The sequence below is a fragment of the Carcharhinus amblyrhynchos genome, chromosome 23, assembly GCF_965287045.1.
Source record: "Carcharhinus amblyrhynchos chromosome 23, sCarAmb.v2.hapA, whole genome shotgun sequence".
Lineage (NCBI taxonomy): Eukaryota > Metazoa > Chordata > Chondrichthyes > Carcharhiniformes > Carcharhinidae > Carcharhinus > Carcharhinus amblyrhynchos.
Genome location: NC_137346.1, coordinates 3,559,509 through 3,577,286, shown reverse-complemented (window position 1 = coordinate 3,577,286; position 17,778 = coordinate 3,559,509). Strand labels below are relative to the sequence as shown.

General features: G+C 45.7%; 1 protein-coding gene across 1 annotated transcript in view; it reads left to right on the top strand.

Moving 5' to 3' along the window:
* Positions 1-17,778, top strand: part of LOC145357595 (Na(+)/citrate cotransporter-like) — a 77,932-nt gene that overhangs the window by 24,116 nt on the left and 36,038 nt on the right. The window contains exons 4-5 of the mRNA XM_080211073.1: positions 6,266-6,483; positions 8,348-8,540. Of these exons, the coding sequence (XP_080067199.1) occupies positions 6,266-6,483; positions 8,348-8,540 (411 nt within the window). The remainder of the gene's footprint in view (positions 1-6,265; positions 6,484-8,347; positions 8,541-17,778) is intronic.

Sequence of the window (17,778 nt, the reverse complement as noted above, 5' to 3'; positions counted from 1 at the left end):
CAGAATCATAGAAACCCTACTGTGTAGAAGGAGGCCATTCGTCCCTTCAAGTCTGCACCGACCCCAATCCCATCCAGGCCCTACCCCCATATCACTACATATTTACCCACTAATCCTTCTAACCTACACATCTCACGACTCTAAGGGGCAATTTTTTTTAGCATGGCCAATCAACCTAACCCGCATCTCTTTGGACTGTGGGAGGAAACTGGAGCACCTGGAGGAAACCCACGCAGACACGAGGAGAATATGCAGACTCCACACAGACAGTGACCCAAGCTGGGAATCGAACCCAGGTCCCTGGAGTTGTGAAGCAGCAGTGCTAACCACTGTGCTACTGTGCCGCCCTTTTCTTGGGATCCAGCACCAATCTGATTTTCCCAGTCCACCTGCATATTAAAATTCCCCACTGTAACTTTGACTTTCTTACACGCCTCTTTTGTCTCCTGGTGTATCTTGTGCACCACATCCACTGCTCAGACGCCTGTATGTAACTCAGTCTTTTTAGCTTTGCAGTTCCTGAACTCTACCCACACAGATTTTACACAATGTCGTTTTTGATCTTTTGACCCAACGTAGTTTCTTCCTATCGATTTTAATTTCATTTCTTACTGACAAGGCAGCCCCACCCCCTCTGTCCCCTGCCTGCCTTTTCAGTAGGATGTCTATCCTTGGATATTTAGCTCCCAGCCCTGATCCCCTTACAGTCACATCTCTGTGACACCCACAACATCATACCCACCAATTTCAATCTGCACTACAAACTGATTTACAACACCCTCCGTCCTGCATTAACCATCCCCTTTCTCATTCTCTTATCTGTTGTGCCTGAAGTTAGTTTCCAGACGCTTTCCAAACACTCTGTCCTATGGTTTGTTCCAGAGACTTTAACAATCTCTTAACTTTTTTTCATAATTTTCCACAAAGTTGAACCCTGCCCCTGCCCCCCTCCACTCCTCCCACCCCCACCCCCACATGCTAACCTGTTGCTTTGTTTCCCATTAGCCATTATACCTCTTGTAGTTTTATCCTTCCCTTCTCCTCCACTCACTAGTTTAACGTCCTTGTGACCACCCTATTTAACCTTTCCACCAGAACACTGGTCCCAGATTGGTTCAGGTGGAGACTGTCCCAATGGTACAGATCCCTCCTGTTCCAATATTGATACCAATGCCCCATGAAATGGAACCCTTCTTTCCCGCACCACATCTTGAGCCACGTGTTTACTTCCCTAATTTTCTCATCCCTACACACGTGGCTTGGGTAGTAATCCAGAGAACAGGTCCTTTCATTTAGTTCCTGGTGCCTGATAATGTCCAAACAGGTCCTCTTTCCTAGTCTTGTCTCTGTTGTTTGTCCCGATGTGGACCACAACAAGTGGATCCTCCCTCTCCAATGTCCTCTCAACCCAGTCAGAAACTTTCAGCTGCTGCATCTCAGACTGAGCAAACACCAACTTCTACTCCTGACCTTGTGCCAACTTGAGTGGATCAAGTTGATACAAATGTTGTTTAATTGGAACAGCATTTTCTACATCCACATCATGCACAGTTACTTTAGTACTTCCCAGTTTGTACCCACATGTAGCTCTGTGGGTAACTGTTTCAGGCCATTTTGACTTTCCTCCAAAAGATAACTCAATAATTTATCCCAATTTCTGATCTCTTCCTCATTGTCCAATCTAATTTGAGGAATGTCAAATGCAGAATCATCTAGATTTGTTTCTACGCTCTGAGTTGTAACAATGAACACATCCCACTTATGTTTTCCTTCCCTATCAAAATAGCTGTTTGAGCATATTAACATGATGCACAGTAGGAGTTTTCCTTCTATCTGGTGCTTTTATCAAATAGATAGTGACTTTTAAAGGGTTGGTTGATAAGCGTCTTGACAAATACACCCATAGGAAGGGAATAGAGGGATGTGTTCCGTGGAAGAGTATGAGGTTATAGTTCAGTCGGGCAGCATGGTCGGTGTAGGCTTAGAGGGCCAAGGGGTTTGTTCCTGTGCCGTAATTTTCTTTGTTCTAATTCATTTCACTCAACTTTCTTTTGATTTTTAAAACCTTGCTTTTAAATATTCACTGACCACTGGCAGTAATATCCCCATTAGCAAAGCCATGACTTCTTGATTTCATATCTGCTTTTCTTAAATCACATTTTTAAATGCTGTCTAGCTAACTCACCAGCCCTAGTTAAACTCTGTCTAATGGTTGACACATAGTCCAACAATATCGTCTCAGAGTGTTTATTGACCTATTTCTCCTCGATCTGTTTATTGATCCTTTTACCTCATGGCCAAAAATTAATTCAAATGGACTGGATTCAGTTGACTCATTAGGTGCATCCCTAATTGCAAAGTATACAAATGGAATTCCTTTATCCCAGTCCTCTGGATAATCCTGACTATAAGCCCACACATGGTCTTTCAGGTTTGATGCCACCGTTCTAAAGCTCCTGCAATTCTGGTTGACACACAGTTGATTTAAATTGCTACACTCCTAAGTATACATAAAATTGGATCCCTGGTCTGATTGTATTTCTGTGGGTAGTAATTAATTTTCTGGTGAAAAAATTAATTAATTCCTCTACAGTACTTTTAGCGGTAATAGTATGGAATGGCCTCTGAAAATCTAGTAGACAGATCCATTATGGTCAACAAATACTAATTCCCACTTTTCATTTTAGGGAGGGGTCCCTCGAATGCTGGAATGGGTGTTATAGGTGCTGGTTTCCCTATTACCTGACATGTGTAGCAAAATTTTACTAAATAAAATTTTATCTTTAGACAGTCCAGATCAATAAAAGTGTTTTTGTATTTGTACTTGAGTTTTCCTTACATCTAAGTGACCTCTTACCGGAACCTCATGTGCTACCCATAACACCTCCTTTCTGGTACCCACTGGTAATATAATTTGTTGAACTTCTGTCCATTTTATATCCACCTGAATATGCAAAGGTCTCCATTTCTGCATTAAAACATCATTTTAAATGTAATAACATTCCAGTATACACTCAGATTCTTCCTCCATGTATGCTGTCTGATACAACCATTTTATCTCTATCTTTTTGTTGTGATTCTGCCATCTTTCCTGAAGAAAAGCTATTCACTTCGTATTCCACCTGCTCTTGTTCTTTATTAACCATCTGATTAAAGATTGTTTTTGATAACTGCATCTCAGTCACCTTATCTTTATGCTTTGATTTCTTCTCTTTTCTCAACCTGTGGCTTTGTAATCTCGTTAGCCCACTTTCAAGAAACATCTCAGGATATGCACACCTCAGTATGATTTTCCACTGGCTTTTCAACCACAGTATTCAGTACTCCCTTCTGTGATTCAGCTGTGTTGTTACCCAGGACAAACTGTATCCCTGAAAAAGATTATTTCTCCATTACTCCTACCAACACTTCACCACTTTTACTGGGCTCTCCAAACTCACCTTACATCATAAAACACAACTTTTTTCACCCTGAATTCCACCTATTACTGCCTTTTCTGGCAATACTCTATCTAATCTATATATCTCCTCACCTTGGCATGACGGCACAGTGGTTAGCATCGCTGCCTCACAATGCCAGGGACCTGGGTTCGATTCCCGGCTTGAGTCACCATCTTTATGGGGTCTGCATGTTCTGCCCTGCCTGTGTGGGTTTCCTCTGGGTGCTCTGGTTTCTTCCCGCAGTCTGAAAGTTGTGCTGGTTAGGTGCATTGGCCGCGCTAAATTTTCCTCAGTGTACCCAAACAAGCATTGAATGTAGCGACCATGGGATTTTCACAGTAACTTCACTGCAGTATTAATGTAAGCCTACCTGTGACACTAATAAATAAATTTAAAACATAAAAAACCTAAACTTAAAGATTGACCTGATCCTGTAGCCCTCAAAATTGTAACCTCTTTATCTACTAATCCTTGCACAGACGAGTAAACTTTTTAAAGAGATCTGGCACTTGTTTATCAACCAAGCCCTGACCAGGCTGTGCATTCTTTTGCACCTCTTTAACTTCAAGTATAGTTTCCTTTGCCACTTTAATAAACCCCACTGGCTAATACAGTTTTATCACATCTATCTTCCCAGGGCTTTTCTTAAGCCACCAACACTGTGACTTTGTCTACCCAACCTTTCATAATGAATAAAAATAGGCTTTTTATTTATTCCCTCCCCTCATGTGTTCTCTTTTTAACCTGAGGCAAACTATCTTTACTGTCTCCGAGATCGCCTTTGCCTTTCCCACCTGAGGATTTCTCCTTTCCTCGGTTTCTATATCTCACATGCTGTTGAAAACCAAATCTTGATTCACAAACCCATCCAAAATCATCTGATATTTTTGCTGCTATTCATGTAGTTTACTCTTTTGCACTTCTACCAAATTCTTCACTGTTCCTGAAGTTCTAATTCTCTCTCTCTCTCTCTTTCCTGTTGTTCTTCCCTTTCCCGTGCCATTGTTTCTAATTCAAGCAGATTCACTTGTAATTGAATTCTAGCCCATTCCAGTGACTCAGACTGTGTCACCGTGTAACAAGTCCTTGGAGGCAGAAATCTCTTCACCAAAATCCCCTTATTTACATGTCTGACAGCAGCATACAGAGTTAGCAGTCTACACTAGGAGTTCCAGAGGAACTGACACACCTGGTTAAATACAAAGCAAGGGAGCTCCCCGATTGGCCCATCAATTTGGTCCTTAATTAGGGAGTTCATATTCTAACAGGCCTGCCTCAACTGCCTGATTAAAGTCATTACACAATTTAAATGATCAGCTATCACTGAAATTATCAAAACTTCCTCACCCCCTCAGGTACGGTCAGTCAACCTCAGCTGATCTGCCAAATTCAAAAGCTTTGTTTTAACCACCCCATAGAAACCACTCCAGTTGACCTCTTCCACACCTAGGAAATCTTTGAAATTTAAAATTCCTTTATTGGTGTCACAAGTAGGCTTACATTAACACTGCAATGAAGTTACTGTGAAAATCCCCCATTCGCCACACTCCAGCACCTGTTCGGGTTACACCGAGGGAGAATTTAGCACGGCCAATGCACCTAACCAGCACGTCTTTCAGACTGTGGGAGGAAACCCACGCAGACATGGGGAGAATGTACAGCCTCTGCATAGTCAGTCACCTGAGTCAGGAATCGAACCTGGGTCCCTGCCGCTGTGAGGCAGTACTAACTACTGTACCAGCCTGAAAGAGCTATGTTACACTAACTGAATGCAACACCTGAAAAATAAACACCAGGTCCTAAACACCCATTGTATAGCCTTTAGTCCCAGAAGAGCCGCCAAGTTTTGTTAAGGTGCCAGATCAGTAATCCAAGGTTTAACTACACCTCAGCAATTAAAAGTTTAAAGTTTATTTATTAGTCACAAGACTTACATTAACACTACAATGAAGTTACTGTGAAAATCCCCTAGTCGCCATGCTATAGCATCTGATCGGGTCAATGCACCTAACCAGCACATCTTTCAGACTGTGGGAGGAAACTGGGGCACCTGGAGGAAACCCATGCAGACACAGGGAGAACATGCAGACTCCACAAAGACCGTGACCCAAACTGAGAATTGAACCCGTGTCCCAGGCGCTGTGAGGCAGCAGTACTAACCACTGTGCCACCCCATTGTTCTATTTTGGCATCAATGTGAGGATAAGATGTTTCACTCCAGGTGTAATTTACTGACAAACCAGGCAGCTTTTGTCAAAACAAGCTTTATTTACCAATATAGTTTAACTATAACGAATGAATTAGCTTAACACTCCAATTGAGCAAAACTTCCCTAATTGACTTAAACCCTTCTTTAGAATTAGTAAGCAAAACAGAGGTATATTTGCTTGTGACTTAGATTAACTGTTCTGGAGCTTTCAGGAAACCTTTGGAGAAAGAGAGAGACAGAAAGGTACCTGCCACTTCTCACAGGTCCAGGCAGCAAATACTTGACTTTTAAAATGAAAATGAAACTGATCTTTTCTGTAAGCTTAGCTCCTCCCATTGATAACACAACTCTATCCCTGTCAATCAACCTAATCAAAACTTACAGGACTCTGAATACCTAGTTTAAAATCCAAGGAGAACCTAAATAAACAAAAGGTCCATCAACTATATGAAGTAACACAGTCCTGACTAAAATCACTTATTATTCTGCATTCTGAGCATTTGAGCTGTACATTTGTACAGGCAAATCAACTCCTGTAACAAAACACTAACTCTTAGATATTTTTCAATATCCCGAAGCAGAACCATATCATCACGCTTGTTTTCTGTCCTTGCAGATTAATGTTGGGGTTCATGGGAGTGACAGCGTTCCTCTCCATGTGGATCAGTAACACCGCCACCACTGCTATGATGGTCCCCATCGTGAAAGCCGTGCTAGACCAGCTCAGCTGCTCTGAAGAGAAGGCAAAAATGATGGAACTAGAGGCAGCAAGGCTTTCTGCCAATGCCTTAATTCTGGAGGGCCAAGGCTCTGCTTCGGATTTAGAATTGTCAGGTCTCTAACACATTCACTCTCTCAATAAGGTGTCTTTAGTAAGGTTTCTCACTTTATTCCCACTCCCCTGACCACACCGACACAGGTGGAAAGTGGAGACTATTTGAACTCAGAGTCTAAGCAGCCCCAGTTGGCTGGTGACCAGAATGTTACTGGGCCAGAAAGATGTGGTTCTAAATCTGTTATGGTGTTGCTGATTGTGACAGGAGTTCCATGTTTGACAGTTGCCCTGGGCTAGTTCTCCAGTTGTCCAACTGAACGTCCATCATTTCACTATCTACCCCAATCATTCTGTACATGTATCGCAATAATCAGCTACCCTCAGGACAGCCAGGCTGAATGGGGAAAGCGTGCTGTATAACAGTCTCATTAAGCTAAGTATTCTTGAACCCCCATTGTCTTCCCAATTTCACCTTGCACTTCCATTTCATTGTCAGAGTGAGCACTGGCCACTGGCTGAGTTCATCAGTCACACATGAGAAAAACTGATGATTATTTAAATGGCGACAGCAGAAAGCTGCAGTTCGGAGGGAGCTGGGTATCCTTGTACATGAATCACAAAAATTAACATACAGGTTACAGCAAGTAATCAGAAAGACAAAATAGAATGTTAGCCTTTGTTGTAAAGGGCTGGAATCATAGAGTCAAAGAGGTTTACAGCATGGAAACAGGCCTCTGGGCCCAACTTGTCCATGCCGTCCTTTTTTTTCAAACTTTTAAGCTAATCCTAATTGCCCGCATTTGGCCCATATCCCTCTATACATTGTACCCATGTAACTGTCTAAATGCTTTTTAAAAGACAAAATTGTACCTGCCTCTACTACTACCTCTGGCAGCTTGTTCCAGACACTCAACAACCTCTGTGTGAAAAAATTGCCCCTGTGGCAAATAAACCGGTTGGTCTTTAACCTGGTGCTGTGAGACTTCTTACTGTGCTTACCCAAGTCCAACACCGGCATCTCCACATCATGGCTACAACTATACAGGACACTGGTTGACACAAATGTGGCCTCCTTATTCGAGGAGGGAGATACTTGCATTGGAAACAGTTCAGATAAGGTTCCTGGGATAATTCCTGAGGTGAAGGAGTTTGTCTTATGAGAAGTTAAGCAGATTGGGTCTAATCTCCACGGTTTTGCAGAATGAGAGCTGGTCTTGTTGAAAGATAATATTCTGAGGGGATTTGACAGGGTAGATGCTGAGAGGATGTTTCCTCTTGTGGGGGTATCTAGAACAAGGCGCATAGTTCTAAGATAAGGAGTCACCCAGTGAAGACAGAGATAAGGTGGAATTTCTTCTGTGAGAGGGATGTTAAACTTTGGAATCCTCCATTCCAGAGAGCAGTGGAGGCTGGCTCATTGAATATATTCATGGTTAAATTAGATTTTGATCTAAAATGAATCCAAAGTCTGATGTTTCATGGTTCCCAGAAGTTTGAAAAAAATCACACTTTTGGACTTAGTTGTGGGAGCTTCATCCAATGTTTCTCAATCACATCATGTGCTGTGGACTGGTATATTGTTGCTTGGCCCCTGATTGTAGGGTATGACTGAGTGATATGGCAACCAGGGTAAATGTGTGCATAAGAATATAGTTCCTAACTCTATTTGTAATATAACAGAATGACACATAGGTTATGGGCTACAGGCAGGAAAGGCCACAATTAGAATAGCCGTGAACTTACTGAAGGGCAGAGTAGGCTCGAGGCACTGAATGGCCTCCTGCTCCTATTTCTAATGCATCCCTGACTGTGAGAGTGTCTCTCACACTCCGTGTTCTATTGATTCATCTGCCCAAATCATGCGTGTGTCCCATTGGGATTGGGATGGTGGTACTGATGTTCTTTATTCTCCACATCCTGTAGGTGACACACTTCCACCTGAAACCAAAATCGATAATCTGAGTCTTGCCTCAATAACAGAAGAAGATCATGATGCCCATGAGATGAAGATGTATAAAGGTCTGACTCTGTGTGTCTGCTATGCAGCCAGTATTGGCGGGACTGCAACTCTGACTGGCACTGGTCCTAACCTGGTACTGAAGGGGCAAATGAACCAGTGAGTGCTTCCTTTCACATTGTGAGCACAACTTCACTCAAAGGTTATACCCATATGGAGCGTGCTGTAATAACTAACCTGTTTCCCCGATTGTATCAGCCCATCTTCACATTGTTTCCCTGCTCTTTATTGGAATGGGGCTGGAATATAAAGGCGGGGATGGGAGATGATGTTCCAGTTTATATAAAGATTGAATCAGACCCCATCTGGAGTCACTGTGTTCAGTTCCGAGCTCCCCACCTCAGGATTGGCCTGGGAGGGAACACAGTGCGGATTCAGCAGAACTGGACTGGCATTAAAAGGGTTAACTAATTATATCAATTATAACTTTGACCAATTAGGCTTGTATTTCATTAAGTATTGACGAATTTCCGAATGACTTGCACAACTGTGTGCGTCAGCCTGACTTGGGCACTTTCTCAATTCTGAGTTCATGGAATCACAGAATCCCTACTGTGCAGAAGGAGGCCATTCGGCCCATTGAGCCTGCATTGACCACATTGTCACCCAGGCCCTAGCCCTGTAACCCCACATATTTACCCTGTTAATCCCCCTGACAATAAGGGGCAATTTAGCATGGCCAATCAAAATAACCTACAATCTTTGAACTTTGGGAGGAAACCGGAACACCTGGAGGAAATCCACACAGACAAGAGAGGACGTGCAAACTCCACACAGACTGTGACCCGAGGACGGAATTGAATCCGGGTCCCTGGTGCTGTGAGGCAGCAGTGCTAACCACTGTGCCACCTTGTGCCCCTGTTAAAAGAGTTAAATGGGTTCAAATTTCACTCCAGACACTTCAACATATAATTCAGGCTGATATGCCCGATGCAGTACTTAGGGAGTGCCGCACTGTCAGAGGGTCAGTGCTGAGGGAGCGCCGCACTGTCAGAGGGTCAGTGCTGAGGGAGTGCCGCACTGTCAGAGGGTCAGTGCTGAGGGAGTGCCGCACTGTCAGAGGGTCAGTGCTGAGGGAGTGCCGCACTGTCAGAGGGTCAGTACTGAGGGAGTGCCACACTGTCAGAGGGTCAGTGCTGAGGGAGTGCCGCACTGTCAGAGGGTCAGTGCTGAGGGAGTGCCGCACTGTCAGAGGGTCAGTGCTGAGGGAGTGCCGCACTGTCAGAGGGTCAGTGCTGAGGGAGTGCCGCACTGTCAGAGGGTCAGTCCTGAGGGAGTGCCGCACTGTCAGAGGGTCAGTGCTGAGGGAGTGCCGCACTGTCAGAGGGTCAGTCCTGAGGGAGTGCCGCACTGTCAGAGGGTCAGTGCTGAGGGAGTGCCGCACTGTCAGAGGGTCAGTACTGAGGGAGTGCCGCACTGTCAGAGGGTCAGTGCTGAAGGAGTGCCGCACTGTCAGAGGGTCAGTACTGAAGGAGTGCTACACTGTCAGAGGGTGGGTACTGAGGGAGGGCTGCACTGTCAGAGGGTCAGTACTGAAGGAGTGCTACACTGTCAGAGGGTGGGTACTGAGGGAGTGCCGCACTGTCAGAGGGTCAGTGCTGAGGGAGTGCCGCACTGTCAGAGGGTCAGTGCTGAGGGAGTGCCACACTGTCAGAGGGTCAGTACTGAGGGAGTGCCGCACTGTCAGGGGGTCAGGACTGAGGGAGTGCTGCACTGTCAGGGGGTCAGTACTGAGGGAGTGTTGCACTGTCAGAGGGTCAGTGCTGAGGGAGTGCCGCACTGTCAGAGGGTCAGTACTGAGGGAGTGCCGCACTGTCAGAGGGTCAGTACTGAGGGAGTGTTGCACTGTCAGAGGGTCAGTGCTGAGGGAGTGCCGCACTGTCAGAGGGTCAGTACTGAGGGAGTGCCGCACTGTCAGAGGGTCAGTACTGAGGGAGTGTTGCACTGTCAGAGGGTCAGTGCTGAGGGAGTGCTGCACTGTCAGAGGGTCAGTACTGAGGGAGTGCCACACTGTGAGAGGGTCAGTCCTGAGGGAGTGCCGCACTGTCAGAGGGTCAGTACTGAGGGAGTGTTGCACTGTCAGAGGGTCAGTGCTGAGGGAGTGCCGCACTGTCAGAGGGTCAGTACTGAGGGAGTGCCGCACTGTCAGAGGGTCAGTACTGAGGGAGTGTTGCACTGTCAGAGGGTCAGTACTGAGGGAGTGCCACACTGACAGAGGGTCAGTACTGAGGGAGTGCCGCACTGTCAGAGGGTCAGTACTGAGGGAGTGCCGCACTGTCAGAGGGTCAGTGCTGAGGGAGTGCCGCACTGTCAGAGGGTCAATACTGAGGGAGTGCCGCACTGTCAGAGGGTCAGTCCTGAGGGAGTGCCGCACTGTCAGAGGGTCAGTGCTGAGGGCGCTTCCCACCTCAGTATTGAAAATCTGGCCTGATTGGGGAGAATTGCAGATTTCCACTCCCCATTTCTGAAGAAATTGTTCTGCGGGGAATCTGTGTTCTCATTGGCTTTGTGCTAAGGCCAGATAGAGCAGAGTATTGTCAAAGTGATGAGAAACTGAACAGTGTGAATGAGCAGAGAGAGAGGGTGGCACGGTGGTGAGCCCTGCTGCCTCACAGCGCCAGGGATCCAGGTTCAATTCCGGCCTTGGGTCACTGTGTGGAGTTTGCACGTTCTCCCCATGTCTGTTCATCTGGGTGCTCCAGTTTCCTCCCACAATCCAAAGATGTGCTGATTAGGTACATTGGCCATGCTAAATTGTCCCTTAATGTCAGGAGAATTAGGAGGGTAAATATGTGTGATCATGGGTATCGGGCCTGGGTGGGATTGTTGTCAGTGCAGTCCCCATGGGATTCTCTGAATTTGGGATCCAAGTGGAGAATCCGTACTGGACAGGAATTCAGTCAGTGACTGCGATATTGCTCTTTATCGGAATGAGGCTGGAATACAAAGGCGGGGCGGGGGGAATGATATTCCAGTTTATATAAAGATCTAATCAGACCCCATCTGGAGTCACTGTGTTCAGTTCCGATCTCCCCACCTCAGGATTCGCCTGGGAGGGAACACAGTGCGGATTCAGCAGAACCGGACTGGCACTAAAAGGGTTAACTAATTATATCAATCATAACTTTGACCAATTTGGCTTGTATTTCATTAAGTATTGAAGAATAAGATTTTTTTTATTCATTTGTTGGACATGGGCAGCACTGGCTAGGCCAGCATCTATTGCCCATCCCTTGTTGCCCCTGAGAAGGTGTTGGTGAAGTGCCTTCTTGAACTGGTGCAGGCCATATGGTATAGGTACATCCACAGTGCTGTTAGAGAGAGAATTCCCAGATTTTAATGGTGAAGAAACAGAGATATATTTCCAAGTCAGGATGGTGAGTGATTCCAGGTCCTGGAAGGTGTATGAGCTTCTTGAATATTTTCGGAGCTGCACCCAGGCAGGCAAGTGGGGAGTATTCCATCACACTCCTGATTTGTGCCTTGTAGATGGTGGACAAGCTCTGGGGAGTCAGGCAGTGAGTTACTCACTGCAGGAATCCCAGCCTCTGACCTGCTGTTGTAGCCACAGTATTTATATGGCTTGTCCAGTTCAGTTTCTGGTCAATGGTAACTCCCAGGATGTTGATAGTGGGAGAGATTCAGTGATGGTAATGATGTTGAATGTCAAGGGGCGATAATTAGATCATCTCTTGTTGGAGATGGTCATTACTTGATATTTATGTGATGCAAATGTCACTTGCCACTTGTCAGCCCAAGCTGGATATTGTCCAGGTCTTGCTGCATTTGAACATGGGCTACTTCAGTATCTGAGGAGTTGTGAATGGTGCTGAACATTGTGCAGTCATCAGTGTACATCCCCACTTCTGACTTTATGATGGAGGGAAGGTCATTGGTGAAGCAGCTGAAGATGGTTGGGTCTAGGACACCAACCCTGAGGGACTCCTGCAGTGATGTCCTCGAGCTGAGATGATTGATCTTCAACCATCTCAATCATCTTCCTTTGTGCCAGGTATGACTTCAATCAGTTGTGGTTTTCTCCTGATACCCATTGATTCCAGTTTTTCTAGGGCTCCTTCATGCCACACTCAGTCAAATGCTGCCTCTTTGTTGAGGGCTGTAACTCTCACCTCACCTCTGGAATTCAGCTCTTTTGTCCACGTCTGAGGTCAGGACTGAGTGGCCCTGACGAAACCCAAACAAGCATCAATGAGCAGGTTGTTGCTGAGTAAGTGCTGTTTGATAGTGTTGTTGACAACACTTTCCATCATTTTACTGATGATTGAGAGTAGTGTGGTGATACTTTGCCTTTAAGCAGTGTATATGTGTATCATGTTTCTTGTGACAAGTATATTTTAAAATTCAAATCTGTGTAAACAATGCTGATTTATCGAGGAACCCGGCAGCTCCATGCGGAGAGTCCAGGAGAATAACTGATCCTGAGCTAATGCAGTTTATTTTTTGGGTTGTCCTGTGGGGTTTCAGAGTAGGATTTAATTAGGTTGATTGACACAGGCCTATTCATGTGAAGGGTAAGAACACAGCTTACAGGAAAAAGCAAGTAGTCTTTGTTTGGGTCTGCAAGAAGGAAGAGGTGTCTTCCTCTGTCTCTCTCTCTGGATGTTGCTGTTTAGAACCTGCTGCGAGAAACAGCTCTCCCTTTTACTCTGGAGGCTTGAGGACTGGCAGCCCACATACCCAGCACGTCAGTCATTGTTGATTGCTAAATGATTTCAAACAGGAGTTTAAGGCTATGAGAAATATTGCTTAAATTGGAGCTAATGGAGGTAAACTAGCAGTATCTTGTCATGTTTAAGTAGTTCAATTGTTAAAAGTTAAGCTAATTTATTTGTTATATTCAAACTGTATTGTTAAAGTAAAGTTGGTTTTGATGAAGCTTCCTCAGCAAAGCAGCCAGCATAATTAAGGACTCCACACAACCCGGATATTCCCTCTTCCACCTTCTTCCGTCAGGAAAAAGATTCAAAAGTCTGAGATCACGTACCAACCGACTCAAGAACAGCTTCTTCCCTGCTGCTGTCAGACTTTTAAATGGACCTACCTTGCACTAAGTTGATCTTTCTCTACACCCTAGCTATAACTGTAACACTACATTCTGCACACTCTCCTTTCCTTCTCTATGAATGGTATGTTTTGTCTGTACAGTGTGCAGGAAACAATACATTTCACTGTATACAAACATATGTGACAATAATAAATCAAATCAAATTAAATTAGTGTGTCACCAGAATCACACCTGGAGTGAAAGGCCAGGTCGGCACGGTAGCACAGTGGTTAGCACTGCTGCTTCACTGCTCCAGGGACCCGGGTTCAATTCCCGGCTTGAGTCACTGTCTGTGTGGAGTTTGCACATTCTCCTCGTGTCTGTGTGGGTTTCCTCCGGGTGCTCTGGTTTCCTCCCACAGTCCAAAGATGTGCAGGTTAGGTTGATTGGCCGTGCTAAAATTGCCCCTTAGTGTCCTGAGATGCGTAGGTTAGAGGGATAAGTGGATAATATATGTAGGGACAGAGGGGTAGGGCGTGGGTGGGATTGTGGTTGGTGCAGGCATAGTTCGTATCCCACTTGCTATGATTCCTGTGGTGGGCAGGATGGGAAAATCCACTCGACGGACTGAATGGCCTCTTTCTATACTGTAGGGATTCTATGATTCTATGAAACACCTTACCCTCACACTGATGCCACAATAGAAAATAGTCGGGGTCTAGTGTAGTCTAACTTTACAACATACCTTGGGGTTTCTGATCTGGTCCGTAACAGTAGACTGATGGGGCAGTAATCAGCTGGGTTGGATTGTCCTGTTCTTGTGTACAGGACATACCCGGACAATTTTTCACATTGCTGGGTAGATGCCAGTGTTATAGCTGTATTGGAACAGCTTGGCTAGGGGGTAGCAAGTTCTGGAGCACAGGTCTTCAGTATTATTGCCAGAATATTGTCAGGGGCCATAGACTTGGCAGTATCCAGTGCTTTCAGCTGTTTCTTGCTGTCACATGGAGTCAATCGAATTGGCTAAAGACTGACATCTAATATGCTGGGGACTTCCGGAGGAGGCTGAGACAGATATCCATTCGGCACTTCTGACTGAAGTTTGCAGCAAACGCTTTAGCCTCATCTTTTGCTGGCTCCTCCACCATTGAGAATGGGGATATTTGTGGAGTCTCTTGTTTAATTGTCCACCACCATTCACGGCTAGATGTGGTAGGACTACAGAGCTTAGAACTGATTCATGGGTTGTGGCATTGCTTAGCTCTGTCTACTTCTTGCTGCTTAACGCTGTTTGGCATGTAGTCTTATTTGTAGCTTCACCAGGTTGACACCTCATAGGCGGTAATCAGTAGCAGGTTTCCTTGCCCATGTTTGACCTGGTGCTATAAGACTTCATGGGGTTCAGAGTTGATGTTGAAGACTCCCTGGGCAACTCTCTCCTGACTGTACATCACTGTGCCACTACTTCTGCTGAGTCTGTCTTGCCTGGTGTTACTCCTGGCACGTCCTCCTGCACTCAATTTGTTCCCCTGGCTTGGTGGTAATGGTAGAGTGGGAGATGTACCGAGCCATGAGGTTACACACTGTGAGTACAGTTCCCCCACTTGTTGATGGCCCACAGCGACTCACAGCTGCCCAGTCTTGAGTTGCTAGCTCTGTTCAAAGTCTATCCCATTGAGCATGGTGGTAGTGCCACACAACACTATGGAAGGAATCTTCAAAGTGAAGACAGGACTTTGTCTCCACAGGGATTGCACGGTTATCATTTTGACTGATACTGTCATGGACAGATGCATCTGCAGCAGGCAGGTTGGTAAGGATGAGGTCAAATGTGTTTTTCTCTCTCATTTGTTCCCTCACCACCTGCCACAGTCCTAGTGTAGCAGTGATCTCCTTTAGGACCTGACCAGCTCGGTCTGTGGTGCTGTTACTGAGCTAATCTTGATGATGGGCATTGAAATCCCCACCCCACGTATATTCTGCATCTTTACAACCCTCAGTGCTTCCTCCAAGTTGTGTTCAACATGCAGCAGTACTGATTCATCAGCTGAGGAGAGACAGTATGGGGTAATCAGCATGTTTCCTTGCCCCATGTTTGACCTGGTGCTATGAGACTTCATGGGTCCAGAGCTGATGTTGAGGACTCCCAGGACAACTCCCTCCTAACTGTATACCACTGTGTTGCTGCCCCTGTGTTGGGTCTGTCCTGCTGGTGGGGCAGAATGTCCCCAGGGATGATAATGGTGGTGTCTGGATATTATCTGTAAGGTATGATTGCTTAAACATGACTATGCCAGGCTGTTGCTGACTACTCTGAGAGACAGCTCTCTCAATTTTGGCACAAGACTCCATATGTTAGTAAGGAAGACTTTGCAGGGTCAACTGGGCTGGGTTTGCTGGTTTGGTTCCAGTGCGTAGGTTATTCAGGGTGGTCTGCCTGGCTTCATTCCTTTGTGTTTTTGTTGTAGTGGTTGGATACAACTGAATGGCTTGCTTGGCCATTTCTCAAGATATTTATGAGTCAAGAGTCAACCACATCTGCTCTTGTCTAATGCTACAGTTGTACAGAACGTTGGTTAGACCGCATTTGGAGTATTGCGTCCAGTTCTGGTCACCTTACTACCGGAAGGACGTGGAGACCCTGGAGAGGGTGCAGAGGAGGTTTACCAGGATGTTGCCTGGTATGGAAGGACTGGGTTATGAGGAAAGGTTGGAAAAACTGGGGCTCTTCGCCTTAGAAAGACGGAGATTAATTAATGGGGGATCTAATAGAGGTGTATAAAATAATGAAGGGTATAGATAGAGTCAACAGTGGCAGGCTTTTCCCTAGACTGGGGACAACTATTACGAGAGGTCATGATCTAAGGGTGAGGGGGGAGAAGTATAATTTGGATACTAGATAAGGTTTTTCACGCAGAGGGTCGTGGGGGTATGGAACGCACTACCAAGTAAGGTGGTGGAGGCAGGCACGTTGGACTTGTTTAAGGTTTACTTAGATAGGCACATGAGCGAAACAGGGATGGAGGGTTATAGTAGACGGTATTAAAAAGGGTCAGAGCCTCGGGACGACACTGGAAATGTAATATTACATGTTAATGTTTTGTCTCTTTTAATCCACAGGTGTCGGTCCACCTTGTTGTCAAACAAGGGGCATGCACACGGTGGGTCGTGCGTGGGCTGCTCTTGGAGGTTTCGAGAGTGGCCTAGTACTTCGTGTCGTTGTGTGTGCTTAATCCTGGACCAGCAGATGGGCACCACAACAGCTCAGTGGCTATCACTGCTAGCTGTGCAGATCCATGGATTTGGGCCTGTGTCTGTGGGAGTTTGCGCATTCTCCCTGTGGTTGCGTGGGTTTCCTCCGGGTGCTCCGGTTTCCTCCCACACCCCAAAGATGTGCTCTTAGGCTGATTGGTGTACCAAACTGACCCTACACTATTGTCCCCTGAATCTGGCTACATTAGGGGTACCATTCACATACACACGGGGCAGGGTAGGTGTAGGAAAATGCTTTGTTGAAATGGCGGCGCGGGCTCGTTGGGCCGAAGGGCCTGTTTCCCGTGCTGGGTTGTTCTTTGTTCTTTGAGATAGAGAATCTGGTGAACTGATGCGGCAACAGTAATCTCTACCTCAATGTCAACAAAACAAAGGAGATTGTCATATGACCTGAGTTGGGGAGCCTTCAAAGATACCATCCCTCCTCAATGCAATAATCAATTCCTCGATTAATATCGTAATACCAATCCCATTCACCACCACCGCCTCCCTACTCCCTGTCCCCTCTGAAGGCTCCATACCCTGGGATATTAAGCTGTCAGTCCTGGCCCTCCTGCGCCCATGTCTCTATGATAACAATAATATTATACTCCCATATGTTAGTCCATGTCTTCGATTCATTTACAGAAAATGCTGGAAAACTTCAGCAAGTCTGGCAGCATCTGTAGGGGGAGAATAGAGCTAACGTTTCGAGTCTGGAAGACTCTTTGTCAGAGCTTCGTCATCCAGACTCGAAACTTTGGCTCTATTCTCTCTCCACAAATGCTGTCAGACCTGCTGAGACTTTCCAGCATTTTCTGTAAATGAATCGAAGACATGGACTAACACATGGGAGTTTCTGTTTCAGATTCCAGTGTCGGCAGTATTTTGCTTTTACCTTCAATTCATCTGCCTTAGCCTTAAGGTTCCTTGCATTAAAACAAATACCACCCAGTCTTGTCATGTTCACCTGTGCTTTAACATGTCTATGTTTGCTCTCCCTTCCAAAACGATTTGGTATTTCTTCTATATTTGACTGTGCATGACCCCCTCCCTGCTGCACCTCCATTCCAGAAT